This window comes from Phalaenopsis equestris, unplaced genomic scaffold (assembly GCF_001263595.1).
Source record: "Phalaenopsis equestris unplaced genomic scaffold, ASM126359v1 Scaffold001138, whole genome shotgun sequence".
Lineage (NCBI taxonomy): Eukaryota > Viridiplantae > Streptophyta > Magnoliopsida > Asparagales > Orchidaceae > Phalaenopsis > Phalaenopsis equestris.
This window is the reverse complement of record NW_018165577.1, coordinates 45198-61870: the sequence shown is the minus strand read 5'-3', so window position 1 is coordinate 61870 and position 16673 is coordinate 45198. Positions and strand designations below refer to the sequence as shown.

General features: G+C 33.0%; 1 protein-coding gene across 1 annotated transcript in view; it reads right to left on the bottom strand.

Moving 5' to 3' along the window:
• Positions 1-13664: 13664 nt before the first annotated feature.
• Positions 13665-16673, bottom strand: part of LOC110033321 (rho GDP-dissociation inhibitor 1) — a 22187-nt gene continuing 19178 nt past the window's right edge. The window contains exon 5 of the mRNA XM_020737254.1: positions 13665-13794. Coding sequence (XP_020592913.1) covers positions 13690-13794 — 105 coding nt within the window. The 3' untranslated portion in view covers positions 13665-13689. The remainder of the gene's footprint in view (positions 13795-16673) is intronic.

Below are 16673 nucleotides of genomic sequence, written 5' to 3'. Positions count from 1 at the left end.
TCTTGAATTAAGCCTAATTAAATAAATTGAGGAAGATCAGAAGGGCTAAATTTCCAAAATTGCACTTTTGCCCCTACGGTTCTATCACTTCATAATTCATAAAATTTAATTCAAATCATTTTAAAATTTTTATCCCACCTCACTCATGAGTCAATTGAGACATCAGAAGTGAAAGTGTGATTTTTCAAAATTTAATTTATTTTACATGGTTATTCACATCCAAAAATATTATTTTTCAAAGAAAATTCAATACCTTGACCAAGGCAAAGCCTAATCACTTGAAATTTTTACTAAACCTAGACCTAGACTAGAGAACCACTTAAACCAAATTTCATGATTTTAGGAGTTTTATTTCAATTATTAGAATTATTTTAAATTTTGAAGTATTAAATGATTATAAAACATTTCAAAAGTGGAAAATTAAGTTTTTCACTTTTATTAAATCTCTCTAAGGACAAAGGAACCAGAGAAACAAATTTAATATTTTTATGATTTTTCTTTGAATTATCAGAATTATTTTAGTGAGAAATTAAGGATAATCCATTTTTTACCTTTGAAATTTATTTTTAAGGTTTAAAACTCAATGTCTTCACTTATAAAATTAGGAAAAATTTTATAATTGCTCTTAAGGGCTTAGGAAACAATTTAAAACATTTTCATGAATTTTATTAATTTTATGATTTTTGTTTATTTTTATTATTTAAATATTCAAAATATGCTTAAAAAATAAAATTTTTATTTTAATTACAATTTTATTTTTAGAAAATCCCTCTGATCACAGAGAACTCTCAAAACAAATTTTATGATTTTTTTAAGTTATATTTTAATTATTAAAATTTATTTTAGGGTCAAAAATGCCATTTAACTTAGAAAATCAAATTAGGTTGTCAAATGAACTCCAAATGTCTTGAAATTTTTATGGGGAGTCCTTTGAACTTTAAATTACTGTGGAGAATCAAAATCAAGTCATTTAGATGTTTATTGTTCTCAACTTAATTTTCTTTGTATCTTAGGGGTTTTATGAAAATTAGGTGTGTTCTAATTGAGTTGGCTCATGAAAAATTTTTCCTATGGTTCTCTGGTCACAGTGAACCTACCAAAATTTTCTTGAATTTTTCTAAGAAACATGCTAATTACCATGATTAATTTATGTAAATGATAGACATGAACTTGAAAAATATGGATCTCTGTCTAAGAGTCTCCTCTGACTTTGGAAAAATCAGGGAATATCGCCCATGACAGAGGCAACATCATGCGAAAATATCAATCCATGGTAAAATGTTTACTTGCATGGAGAGTTAAAATACTCAAAATAAGATTTAATTAAGTAAAAGCAAAATATGCATTAAATAAACTTTAAACCATTTTCACATTGTTCTGCTCTGTTCACTTAGCACTATGGTATTTTTCTTTATTTTTGTGATTTTTCTACACCAAGATATGGATTTTTGATGGTAGCTAATTTAATTAATTCAAAAATAACCCTATTTTTCTATTTAAACACGCGGCACCGCATCAACCTACGACGACACAGAAGCTCTGCGTGGCGTGCTCTGGTTGGATGCTGCCATCCACGTAGCCACTGACTCGGCCTGCGCATTATGTATCAAGATCCCATCCAATGCAATCCTAGCCATCCGTCCGATACACGCGCCATCTAATGGCTCCACGTCATCGTCCCTCATAGTCAAAACCTGTGACCGTTAACCCTGAAACCTTAAGATCTCCCTCATTTCTCAACCAAATGACCTTGGGTTTGATCCTATATACTTGTCTAAGTGAGACAAACATATCCATACGGTAAGCATGCCATTAAACTAACCCTAATTACATGGAGAATCAAAATAGGCTCAGGAAGAGGGGAAATTCAATACCTTTGCTCTGAGAAGGGAAGCTTCAATCAGTGGTGCTCGGCATGTTTGTGGAGGTCCAAGGAGGCTAGAGATTGGGACTCGGGTCGTGGTGAATGTTCTAGACCCAAATTCGATCAAGGCCGAATTTGGGTGTTGATCAAAGTCTAGTGTGGAGGCTCTCTGTGAGGGGGCTTTGATAGGGCTTTGTCTAATTAAGATTTGGTGAAGTGTGGGTGAGTCTAATAAAGATTTGGTACACTGTGGAGGTGTGGTGGAGAATCTCCTATCTCCAACAAGGATTTAAGCTCAAAAATTGAGCTCTTGCAAGGGAAATGAGGGCAAGGAGGTGGTTGAGTTGCACTGAGGAGGTCTTAAAGAGGCTATGGGAGCTATTTGGCAGGGTCTCCTTGTGAAAATTGCAGCACCCTTCCTTTGGCCGTGAAGAGGCCATTTGGCCGGAGAGTGGAGCTCAGGGCTTGGCCTTGGGTGCAAAAGTCTGCTGAGGTGGTGGGCTAAGAGGCTCTAAAGCCTAATCAAGGTGAGCTAGCCCTTAAGGTTGAGATTGGGTTCGATTTAGGGATGGTGGCCCTCGGTTTTGAGGTGCTTCGGTGACTAGGCACCCCGACAGGTTCAGGGGAGGTGGCTAGGAGGTCAGGTGAGCCAGAGGAAACTGTCACAACCATTAATTTGGGCTGGTGATGGGTTTTGGAAAATATCCCTTTGGCTTAAGCAATTTAGAAAACAAATCCCTTGATTTAGGGGACATTTGGTCCATGGCTCATCTAGGGTGGGTTAAGTAAGCCTAGCTTGGTTACTAGGGTCCAAAAATTGGTTGTAGAAGTCTTGCCATGGTCAATTTGACATGGCTAGGTCAATTTTAGTGCATGGGTTCAATGTGGGTATAAATGGAAAAAAGTTGGGTTTGGGTTAGGCTAGCCATGACTTTTAGCCCAATTGATTGATTAACATTGTGTATATGATTGTAATGAATATTTTTGGTGAAGGATTGAAATGATTTTGAGTTCAATTGGGGGTTAAGTTTGAAGGATTTTAGGATTTTGGTCGATTTGGGCATGTTGGGCTAGACTTGAGTCTAGGTTGGGCTAAGTCCAATTTTATTATTGAAAATGGTCTATGAGAATGTCATGAAGAGTTTTCAACATCAATTGAGTGTCAATTTTGAGGTTAGGACATTCAATTTGGTGAAATTTGGAGGTATGGCCAACTTGTGAATATTTGGACTTGGGTTATTTGGATTTAGGTTGAAATTGAATGCAATTGAGGCTTCACAAAGGCCAATTGAAGGTCATGTTTGGTGTGTAGGATTGCTATGAAGAGTTTAGGATTCAAATTCGGCCAAATTGAGTAGGTTATGGGGTTCAATTTGGTGGAACCAAGTCATAGGGCCAAAATTGGGGGTTTGACTTAGATCAAAATTGGGCTCAAAACATGGGCCAATTAAGCTTGGATTTGGTTTAGATTGGTCATATGAAAGGTCAATTTGAGTTTAGAATTGAAATTGAGAGAAATTTGGGCCAAATTGATGGACATTTAAGGTGAATTTTTGGAATTTGGGCCTTTAAAGGCAATTTGTGGGTTTTGGTCAAAATGGTCAAATTGGTTAAATTGGGTTTAGTTGGAGGGTCCAAGTTGGTTATAGAAGCATTTGAAGTGATTTTGGAGGTTTTGGGAAAGTTTGGGGTGCCAAGGGTTTTTTTGTAATTTTGGCAATTTTGGGGGTATTTTGGTAAATTTGGCATCTTTGAGTGGTTTTGGAAAATTTGGGTATCTTAAAATGGTTTGAAATTATTTTTGAACAAATTTGGATATTTTGGGTCCTCTATGTACTGGTCTTAGCTAAACCCTAGCCTAGGGCTAGTGGATTTAGGGGACCATCTACAACCTAGCCTATGGGAACTCTCCTTGAGCTCCCCCACAATGACCCCACCTACTAGGTTCTATAGGTTAGGACCAATATGTAGAGCTTCAAGTTCAGTAAAGAAGATGGTAGAATTTCTAATGGTGAGGGTACATTTTTTAGTTTTCTAGGAATACTCAACAGGAAAGTCTTATGGCTATACCCTATGCTACTAAAGAGGAAAAACTAATCCTCAACCAAAAGTTTACATGTTCTCACAACAAATTTTAACATTGCAATAGGCCTAAATTTCAATGTAAATGAAGTTCAAGTAAAAACCATCACATTTATAATTAAAATCAAGGCATCCCAAAAATCCTATACATGAATCCTACTCATTGCAAAAGAAAAGTAAAATGAAAACAACGACATAATCTTCTAATGTCACTATTTCCTAACAAGAAGAAACAGTAAGAAAAATTACTCACAAAGAACAAAATACTTAGTTTTTTCCCCCTTGAAAGAAAGATAAAGATCTCTCCCTCAATGTCTCCCGTCGATCCATGCAATGCTTGTACATATCCTTACAGATTCTCTCAAAACCTCCTCTCCAATCTCTCCAAAAAATGTAAAAATCTACATTTTTACTCCTTTTCTAAGATCCCTAAAAATTATATCTAATTTCCTGTCTTCCTCCTCTCCTTATGAGAGGCGCCAAGCCCCTCTTTTTAAAGAGAAACAAAACTTCCTTTTTTTTTCCAAGAGACACACATCTTCACTTCAAGAGACACACCTCTCCACTCCAAGAGACACATCATTTCATCCAAGAGCCTTTCCAAGTATCTAGATTCGTTTAATCATTCATTCGAGCGTGCATAGCCATTTTTTGCGCTCAAACAAAATCAACTTTAGCGCTCAAACTAAATCAAATAAATCTCAAATTTTTACCGTGAGTTAGAATGAGTGTTATTTACAGTGTGCAATGATTTTTTTTTGCTATTTCTTGAACATTATTGTATTTATTTTAATTTTAGTGAGCTTTTAGGGTTTAATTAAATGTAGTAATTTACATAAATATTCAAACTTAATTTAAATTTTTCCAAGAGTCTTCTGACCACAGGAAACCTACCAAAATAAGTCCCAATTTTTTTTTGATTTATACTTTAATTTATATAATTATTTTAAGCAAATATCCATCTAAACTTGGAATTAGGGTTACATGTGTAGAGATGCTTTCTGACTTTGGAAAAATCACAAAAAATCTCTATTGTCATGACGAACAAACCCCTGATGTTTCAAGTCATGGTGATTATTATTTAGCTAATTAAAATTAAGAAACTCCATAGAGTATTTGATTAATTAAAAATCAGAGACTCATCAAATAATTTTTATTTTTATTCTACATTATTTTCCTCTATTCACAGAGCGACATAGTATTTTTATTTTATTTTTATGATTTTTATACACCAAGTTATAAATTTTATAAGTTCTAGATTTAATTTAAATAAAAATCCTTAATTTCCTACTTAATCCAGTCAGCACTGCATCATCTTAGATAGCTCCGAAGATCCGCGTGGCGCTCCTCCATTCGATGTCGCCATCTGATTCAGTGGCCCGTCAGCCTGCACTTTATGTTCTATTCCTCCGCCTGGCGCAATCCTAGCCATCCATCTGATACACGCGCGATCCAACTACTGTGGGTCATCGTCCCTAATGGCTAGAACCTGTGAACCGTTCAACTTCAAACCTGAAGTTCTCTTCCTATTATCAACCGAATCACTTCGGGTTTGTTCCTACACCTTCATCTAGTCTAGAAAAACATATTCATATGGTTACATGCTCATGAAATTAAACTTCTCTTCACAATTGGTGACACCAAGCCAAAAATTAGGGTTTTTGAAATATAATTTTGTCCAAGAGGTGAGGCATCAATTGGGTGCTTGTGGAAGCTTTATTTGAGTCCAACAAACCTCCTCAAAGTGTTTATTTGAGCTAAGATTGAGTCTAACCAAGAGTTCGATCAGAGGGTGGTGCGGCCTTGATCTAACAGTGGGATAGATAGCCCAAAATGATGAGGCTTGAGTGGGAAACTTCTCCTTAAGCTCTGGTAAAGCTTAAGGGCACTTCAATTTAGAGTTTAGTGGAGTTTAGTGGAATGATAAAAAAATGCCTTGGAATTGGGCTCTAGAATTAGGCCCTGACAGTGGTGGAGGTGGCTGGAAAATGGCTGGGTTGAGCTTAGGAAGGATGGCAGAGTCTTAGGGAGCAATTTGGCAGAGTTTCCCGTAGGTTTTGGATGATCTCCTCCTTTGGTCATGGGAGGTGGGTTTAAATAGACAAGGCTATGTTGGCCACCAGGGTTTGCTAGGGAGTGGAAACAATTGCTTAGGTTGAGGGCTGAGTGACACCAATGACCAATGGGGATGAGCAAACTCAGGGAGTTCAAAGCATGGGGTGGCTTTTGGTTTTGGTGCTTTCCGACCACTAGACCGGCCAGCCAAGATAGGGCTGGTGGCTAGAGTGGTCAGGTGAGCCAGGGAGAGTTTAATGAAGATTATCCCTTAAGGTTTAATACTTGATGGCAAATATATTTGGGTTTAGCTAAATATGGAAAGAGATCCCCTAAAACAAGGGACCCTTGGTCCATGGCTCATGTAGGGTGGACTAGGTGGGTCTAGCTTGGTCCTTAGGGTCCAAATGTTGGTTGTGGTAACCATAGCTTGGTTAATTTGGGTTAGTTTGGTCAAATGTATAACTTGGGTTCAAAATCATGTCATGAGCTTGGATTTAAGTTTGGGTTTGGCTAGACTTTGAATTTGGCTCAATTGATTGATCAAATTGGCTTGAATAATTGTTATGATGAATTTTAGATACCAATTTGGTGATTTTGAATTCATTTAGAAGGTCAATTTGGTGGAATTTGGCCATATGGTCAACTTTGGGCATTTGGGTTAAACTTGGTTTTGGATTGGACTAGAGTTTGGATAGGGTTCAATTGATGGTTCAATTTGATGTGGGTGATTGTCATGAAGAGTTTTAGACATTGATTAGGTGGAACATTTTGGGTTAGGAGGTTCAATTTGGTGAGATTTGGGCTTTTGGTCAGGTTGGATTTGGGTGAGCTTTGAAATCAAATTTGGGTCAATTGATTGTTCAAATTTATTTGTGGAATTGTTATGAAGAATTTAGAATCCTAATTTTGGGAAATTGATTTGATCATGGGGTTCAATTTGGGGGAATTTAAGGGTATGGTAAAATTGGAGATTTTAGATTAGGCTTGCAATTAGGCTCAATTGAGCTTGAATTTGTTTTAATTAGGATTTTGGATGATGAATTTAAGTTTGAAATTGAATTGGGGGAGATTGAAGTCAATTGGGTGGAATTTTTTGGTGAATTGGAGAATTTAGACATTTAGGGACAATTTGGGGATTTTGGTCAAAAGGGGTCAATTTGGTCAATTGGGCTCAGTGAAGTGGTTCAAATTGATTTTGGGGACGTTTGGAGGGATTTTGGAGATTTTAGACTTTTTTGGAATTTTTGGGGTACGAAGGTATTTTGGTAATTTTGGAGATTTTTGGGGTATTTTGGGAATTTTGAAAAACTTGAGGTATTTTGGTCAATTTGAGTGACTTGGAATGGTTTGAAATGATTTTTGAAAATATTTTGAGAATTTGGGTTGTTTTGGGATTTTTTTTGAAAAAATCTAGGGTTTAGGGGCAATTTGGTAATTTGGTGAAGTTTGGGACCAAGAAGTGTCAAAATTGGGAATTCACTAAAATTGGGATCAATTAAGAATGTTAATCATGAGGTCACCTTATTGATCCATGAGACCAAGAGAACTCTTATTATGGATCCTCCATGTGTTGGTCTTAGCCAAATCATAGCCCAAGGCTAATGGTTTGGGGGACCATCCACATGAGTTTCCAATAGAGTAGGGGATCACGCTAGGTATGCTTAGGTTAAGGTTTAGGTTTTGAGTGCAAGTGTAAGTGTATGTGTGTGCAAGACTGACCGACCACACTAACCAGGGCTAACCCTAAGGCTAAACAGTCCTATGGGGACTCCTCTTGAGGTCGCCCATACCTAGCTCCATCCTACTAAGTGCTAGAGGTAAGAACCAAACATGTGGAACTCCAAGAAGAGTAAAGAGGTGTTTAGAATTTCTAATAGGGAAGTTTTTCATCGTCAATCCTCTAAGAATAGTCAACAGAAAAGTACTATGGCTAAATCTTAGGCTTCTAAGTAAGAAAGACTAGACCTCGATAAAAAGTGAGGTCAACATTGGCTTGAAAGCAACATTGTCATCTGCTATTACTAACAATATATTCAATGGAGCAGAAATTTCAGAAGTAAGACTTATTATTCCAATGTAGTTTTTGTTTTCATGACAAAGGGAGTGTGCAATTGAGAAGTTGAATCATTTTCTATGATCTTTTTTTCTTTAAAGCAACATTTTATTTATTTTTCTTCTTAATATCGCCCAACTTCTACACTTTCTCCTCTTACAAGCATATATCACAATGCAATCTTCTTTTCTAACTATCACAATGCTTTATATTCCTAAAATATTGTAGCAAAATTATGTTATCAAAACATTTACATCAGAAAATTATTTCTTTTTTCGAGCAAGGTAACTGCTTGAACTTTGCCCATTGAGATTCTTCTTTTTGTTTCCAGCTAATATGGTATGCATTCGAGCATGATAAACCAACCATTCCTACCACATTATTATTGAAACCCTAGTTTAGGCCCAATAAAATCAAGCAATTTTCAACTAAAAACATTGCATGTATCCCTTTGAGGAATATGCTATTATGACATCCTATCTACATAAGAGTTGTCGGCCAATAACAACATGGAATTAAAAAAGATATGTATTTCATAACATCATGATTAGTTTTCCTAAACAGATTCATTTCAGGAACCCACTGCTAAAAATGAGTTTGTTGAATGAAGAAGTAAACATATATTGATGAGAAAGGCCTTTTTTGGTTTGATATTCAAATAAAAAACAACAATCAAACAAAAAATCATATCTTCAAATAAGAGTGAACAGTTGGAGTTTGATTTTAAAGCAAGATTGTCATCTGCTATTGCAAATGAAACATTCAGAAGAGCAAAAGTTTCTCAACTAACATTTATTTTATCATGTTTATTTTTCTAATGTGATTTCTATTTTCAGAAAAAATATACATTCACACCACGCAATTTTTATATATTTTTTCATCTAATACTTAAAATTTGACATTCATACGTATAACACTTTAGTGTCATAATGGCATCACGTATAAAATTATATGCATGAAAATGTGTGATTAATTTGAATAAATTAATGCTAATAATATTTATGTAATATTATAGAAGTAAAGCTATATAAATACATGTGAAAATTAAGATGTTAGATGTATAAATACACGAAATTTATGTTCAATGAATGTAAATCCTTCATTTTTTTTATCATTATGAGACCAAATATTTTATTCATATTAAAATAGCGCATGATGACTTAGTTTTTCTTTCTATTCTTCTATATAATTGGATATTAATTACAAACAAAAAATGGTATTACTTCACATTTTATTTAAAATAAACTAATTTTTTAAATTATATTGAGTTAGCACCCATTATAAAATGCCTATTGCATTTCCCCAAATACTAGTGTAGTAATCAAGCCGAGTCGAGCATACTATATTGTAGATTGGACTTGACTTGATAAAATTATAAATTGTTCATTTTTAGCTTGAGCTCATGTAAAGCCTTCAAATAATGTTCAAGGTGGACTTGTTTAATCCTTTCAATGCTTAAACTTAATTTATTTATGTCAAGTAAATGAATTAATAAATAAGAAAAAAATTTGAAAGAATATTTAGGGTTTCATATAAAATTTTTAACAAACATTTTTTCAAATCAAAATAAGTAATTGAATAAATTATAAATCAATATCTAATTATTTTGTACAAAGTAAATAAAAAAGTATGTGTTGTAAGTAAATTTGCTGTAATTAAATGACATAAGTAAGTTCTAATGATTGCACAATCAAGCACGAGATAAGAGATGGTTGAGCCGAAAATGGAGAGGTGAACTCTGGTTTGCCAAAATAAGAGTAGGGTACATGATTTAATATATTGTTATTTGTGGAATTTAATTAATTTCATTGATTAATAATCAATAATTAATAATAATACTATAAGCAAAATATAATTTATAAATTTATGCAATTATTATGGAATTAATAAATTTAATTAACTATTAATTAAATTAATAAATACTTAACCCATGTTAAAATATATTTAATTAAAAATTAATTATAAAATATTATTGATAAAATAATACTACTATTAAATCTATAACTAAAAATTACTTGCTCAACAAAAACAAGTCTGTTTATGAACATAAATAAACAAGTTGGACTATGTTCAATGTTTATTTCATTTAACATTCGAGCTTTTAGAAAACATTCAAGCTTGTTTATTTACAAATCCAAACGAACATGATCAAATTTTAATCGAGTTGAGTTTGAGTTGTTCATCGAGTGCATTGACTCATTTACAACACTATCCTGAGCCCATTGTATTTGAACTAAATACACCTTCCAAACTCTTGGTATTTTCATCAAACAATGTTTCCATGCAAATATTTATTGGCGATGGCCCTGCTCCAAAGACATATTATTGAGTTGGTTCCCAACTGTCATAAAAGGTCAGGAACTAAGAATATACCACACAACATGGCTTCACCTAATTAGTACTACCAAACACGGTATATGGTTTTATGCCTACCATCAATTATATAGAGGTTTGAAGTTTTAATGAAGGAATGAGACTGATTATCCATTTCCAAGAAAATATAATGAAATCAGAATAAAAAGTGGTCAACAATGAATGTAGACCTTTTATGTCACCAAAATACTTATGACATAGAGTTATAAAAAAAGCTATCACAATCGGTTGTCACCGGCGACAACCAACATATGCTGCTGTATAAATAAACAAAAATATGATTTTACCATTATAAACATAAAATAAAATAATATTAGAAATTAAAAAATAAAAAATAAGAATGATCCTGAACAGCCTCCAATCATTCGAATCAGAATTTTTCAAAATCAACTGTGGCTATCCGACTACATTTTTAACAAAATTACAATTGAAATAAGCATCTAGATGAGACAAACACCGAACGATACCAACTAATGGATGCTAGGCATCAATGGCAAACGATTGAGGGATGAGGGACAACCTCTGTCGACACTACTCAAAGATAGGTATCAATGATGAATATAGACAATTAGTGTACATAAAAATGAATCGATATTGGACGTCTAATGCTACTAAACACGACTCTTGAACTCTCTAAGTTTTAGAATTCACTCGTGTAGAATCCTCCTAAATGTTTAAAAGCATGGACTTTTTATAGAATTCTAATTTGGGGCATCTTAATCATTTCTATCGAAAAGCAAAGCATTCTGTTGATCAATCAAAGTTGAACCCTCTCGGTCATTTGATATTTCTTAGAGTTCTCAAAAGCCAAATTGCTATTAGCATTTAATGATCATTGGCTTGTTAAATGCTTTCTGCTGAGATGCTCAATTTAGTTATAAACATATGAGAGTTGAAGGAAACTTATACGTTTGATGGCTTTGAGAAAATTTCAAGTATGCTTATGACTGAAAGATTATGTAAAATTGTCTTTAAATCAAGCCCTATGACTTTCACTACTAGAAATTTTCATCTAAAAGTCGTATACTAATTAATAGTCACAATTTACTTATCATTTGTAGCTTGTTCTCATATAGCACTAAGATGGTACACTCGTTGATTAAGCACATAACACCCTCAATTTTTTTTTTTTTTTAGTTTGACTTCATTTTTAACCCAAAATGATAAATAAAAAAAAATGAACGAAAATTTAGTCGCAACTTAAAATACTAACAGAAAAACATCAGCTTGTTCATCGACAAATTTTTATAAATCTCATAATATACCGACAAGATAAACTAGCAAAACTATTCTTCTTCAAAATATGGTTGTGATTAGTTTACAAGACTACTGGGACAAAAAGAAGTATGCCTGTACAGCAATTCATATTACCAAAAATCTAAAATTGCATTACAATTTGCTTTTAAATCAAATGACATTTTTTTTTTAAAACATTTAGATTCAAATTCATCATCTACAGACTAAAATTATCTTATAGTTGCAAAAAGTAATCAAACCTACATTTGATCAAGCAAAGAAATAATTTCAAACAATGATATGAGGGTTAATTTCATGAAAAAAATCTCTACAACGGAGTGGTTCTCCATCTCTTGAATGAGTAGTCTCATTCATAATGTAAGAGATGGAGAATAGATCAATCAAGGAGGGTTCCATCCTCTTTCCTTTTGTGCTTCATTGCCCCCTCTCATAAAAGCAAAGATTAAGAGGTACTTATATTGAACTTTTTTTTTTTTTTTTTTTTTTTTTTTGCTTTGTTAACCCTATATGACCAAGACATGTGAAAATTGCATTAACGAGCGTATCCAAAATCAAATATGCTTACCCAAGTTTCTTCTATTATTCTTTGAAGTATGCGACTCTTCTATATCAACAAAACCACTCAACTCCATACCAATTTCTTTTTCCTAAAATAAGTTTAAACCCCTAGTCCCCAGGTTTGGCCATCCTCCAATGATCTCAAAACATGAGCCCCCTCTCCCCATAACTCCAAAAAAAAATTCCGTAACATTTACATACATCTTAACTATACAATAAAACCTTAACCCTAATAACACCAACGAACCCGCATGTCTTCTCCACAACAACACAAGTGTGCATCACCCATAAATTGAAGATCCTTCCCGAATACCGATTGATTGATGGAAATAGCAAGATTCTGAAGAACATGTCGGACATTATATTGAAATAAGGAAATGTTCAAAGTTCATTGATACGACTAGAATTGAACCATATGAAAAAATAAATATAAAAATTAATTAGATATGAACTAAATATTGCAATAACAATATAAGAATAAAACTATAAATAAATTAATAAAATACAATCATAATTTCCTAGGTTTTAAAATAAATAATTATTAATCCAAGTTGTTGAGCATACTTATAGGCTATAACAAAGCCATCAAGCTCTCATCCATAAAACAGCTGGCCCTATCCCAAAAAAAAATTTAATATTCTAAAAAAAAAAAAACTGCCCTGCCATATAAACCCTTTCTTTAGGCTTAAATGCCAGTATAACCCTCCCCTCCCTCCCTCTATATATGGCTAACCTAACAACTTAGTGGTATTTGGAAGCCAGAGTGCATCAATACTTCACGGTGTTGACATGGATGTTGCCTGCGAAGTGACTGGCATGTGGCTCATAAGCTTTAACCAATTTTAGATATAAGAGAAAAAATATATATACAAAATAATATCTATGATTTTCAAAAGAGGGAACCAATTCACTGATTTTCTGGTTGAACTGACAAATCAACCTGTTGTCGGAGATTTGAAGACAGAAACGACCAGTTATGTGTTCAAGACTGGAACAGCCATTGGTTCAACCTTAGGAACTGTAATCGACTAGGAACTAAACTACATGGTTCTACAATAATTTTTACACGTCGATAAAATATAAAGAATGAATCGCCATATGATATCAGAAATATAATGCAAATAAAAATTCTATAAAAAAAAATAGAACCACATGATGTTTCTCAAAGACTGAAAAACAATTGCTGGTTCATGGACGTAAAAATCACTCATTTATGTGAAACTTCCTATTTGGATGCTCTAAGCATAAAGATTCACATACCAACAAGCTAAAAACTGCAACGAGGAGATAAAATTAAGTCACCATAGCAAACATAATCATAATTAGATCTGCATATTATTATAGAAAATAAAAACAAATATATTAAATTACAAGAAGTAGTTGCAGCATTAGCTGCTTGGATCTCTCTAAAGATGCCAGTTTTCTGATATAAAATGCTATAGCCTCATGAGGCTGAATAATCCTGCTGAGGATCTACTAATGGCCAATCTCTACGGATGTCGAACGTGTAGTTTATCTCTAAGTAGCATTTGTCATCATCGTCAATGAACTGATACAAAAAAAAAGTTACTTCTTAAACTTGGTAAGAAACTATAAATTATAAGTTGTACTCCTACGCAGTTACTGAGCAGAACTGACACAGACACAGATATATATTTATATATATATATATATAAAGAGAGAGAGAGAGAGATTGCGGTTATTCAGATACATCTCCTTGATAGAATAAAAAAAAACACAATTCCTTCGTCAAGAAATAAAAATTCAATCTACTCGACGAAATGAGTGAAGCAAAATAAGAGAATTCGAGTTTAATTCCACGTCATATAGAAAAATATGTCAACATAGAAATACAAATTCATTGATCATCGCATATAGGTCTACAACTTTGTGTTGATAATGAGTTTAATTACTAGTATATTAAACCTAGCTTGATAATGAATCAGTAGGTTTAGTGTGATGAGCTTATTATGATGAAAAAATAAATATTATGAAAGGCTTTAATGTTTCAATTAAATGATTAAAAGATTGATATGATGCAATTATCATAAGGGTTAAAATGATTGAAAAAGGGCTATGACGACAAGGAGGATGGGCTACAAATCAAGATTGAAGGTTTTACATCTATGCCTTGTAGCTTTGAAATTTATATTTAAGATCATGTAATTAAAAAGTACTAAACTTCATGTTCGATAAAGAAAGAGAAAAAATGAAGGTAACTCATGCAAAAACCACCATTTATAAATTTAAACACCTGTTGGTCATTGAAAGAATAAGATGAAACAATTTTAGAGGTAGGATACTTGTCTGTGAAATAAGCTTTATTTTGAATACAAATCTTAATAGTTAAATTGTTGATGAGGTTCAGTTAAGAAATCATTTTGTTATTGGAGGCATGCATACAAAAAACATGACAAGCTTAATCAGCTACAAGTACTTCTGTATTATAGATTAAAATCCGATGATTATATGAGAGTCTCAATCATGAAGCCCAGCAAATACACTTACGATAAGTTAATTACGGCATAAAAAGAGAATATCATACACTTACGATAAGTTAATTACGGCATAAAAAGAAACCATTGTTAGTGATGCAAACATAAGAATATCAATACATGGGTTTCATTTATTCAATTTGAAAAGAGATGAATGTATGTTTTTCGCTGATGATATCCTTCTTATGGATAAGGCAAGAGAGAGTTTTCAAAAAACTTGAATTACGGAGATCAACTTTAGAGTCTAAAGGTTGTTTGAGTAGATCTAAAATTGAATGCATTGAATGTAATTTTAGTAGTGATAGATCTAATAGCGAGGTTGTAACAATAGATGATTAAGTCATAAAAAGAGTGTAACATTTTAGATATCTAAAATCTATTGTTCAAAGTGATGGTGATATAGATCGAGATGTTATTAGTAGAATTCAAGTTAGATGGTTGAAGTGCAGGAATGTATCGAGCCTATTGTGTGACTTACAATGCTTTGTGGCATAGCATGTTGGCCAATAAAGGTGAAGCATAAAATTAAGTGTTGCTGAGATGAGAATACTCAGGTGGTCGACTGACTTTACACTTAGAGACAAGTATGAAAAAAAATATATCTGTGAATGGGTTGGAGTAGCTCCAGTGGCAGGCAAGATTAGAGAGAGTCGCCTTGATGGTTAAACGTCAATTATTTGATGACCTAGTTAAGAAATTAGATGTTTTAAATTTAACTATACTAAGAAAGGCAAAGGTGGACCTAAAAAGACTTAGGCATGTTGTATATAAAATAATCTTAATTTACAAAAAACTAAATGAAAATGTGACACTCATTAGGGCAAAATGGAGAAAAAGGATTCATTTAGTCGACCTCACTTGATAGGATAAAGGCATGTTGTTATTATTGTTGTTGTTGTCAATTGATTGACGGAGTTTTAATGAAGTTACAATTTTTTCATCACATATTTACATAAAAATATTGGTAATTTTATTTTTGTTGATCATAAATATAATAATGTTTGTATTATATATTCAATAGAAATATTATAAAAAAATTACATAAGAATTATTCGCAATAATTCCTCAACCATTAATAAGAATATGATAGTTAATAGTCTAAAACATAATTTAATTAGTGTCAGTCAATTATTTGAAAGGTATTTATAGGAGGATGTACCTTGTGTATGTTTTTCGCTGATAATATCCTTCTTATGGATAAGACTAGAGAGAGTTCAAAAGAAAATTGAATTATAAAGATCAACTTTAAAGTCTAAAGGTTGTCGTTTGAGTGTATCAAAAATTGAATGCACTGAATGTAATTTTGGTAGTAGTAGATCTAGTGGTGGGGTTGTAACAATAGAAAATCAAGTCATTAAAAAAAGTGAACCTTTTAGATATCTCAAATCTATTGTTCAAAAAGATGGAGATATAGATGGAGATGTTATTAGTAGAACTCAAGTTAGATGGTTGAAGTGAAGAAATGCATTGTGTGATAAAAAAGTATTGCTTAAACTTAAAGGAAAATTTTATAAGATGGTGGTGCGACTTACAATGCTTTATGACATAGCATGTTGGACCGTAAAAGAGAAGCACAAAATTAAGTGTTGCTGAAATGAGAATGCCCAGGCGGTTGAGTGACTTTACACTTAGAGACAAAATATGAAATAAATATATCCGTGAATGGGTTGGAGTGGCTCCAGTGGCAGACAAGATCAAAGAGAGTCGCCTTGATAGATTGGTCACATTAAACCTCAATTATCTGATGACCAAGTCAAGAGATTAGATGTTTTAGATTTGGCTTATACTGTGAAAGGAAGAGGTAGACCTAAAAAAAGTTAGGCATCTTGTGTAAAAAATTATCTTAATTTATAAGAATTAAATGAAAATGTAAAAAGACTTAGGCATCTTGTGTAAAAAATTATCTTAATTTATAAGAATTAAATGAAAATGT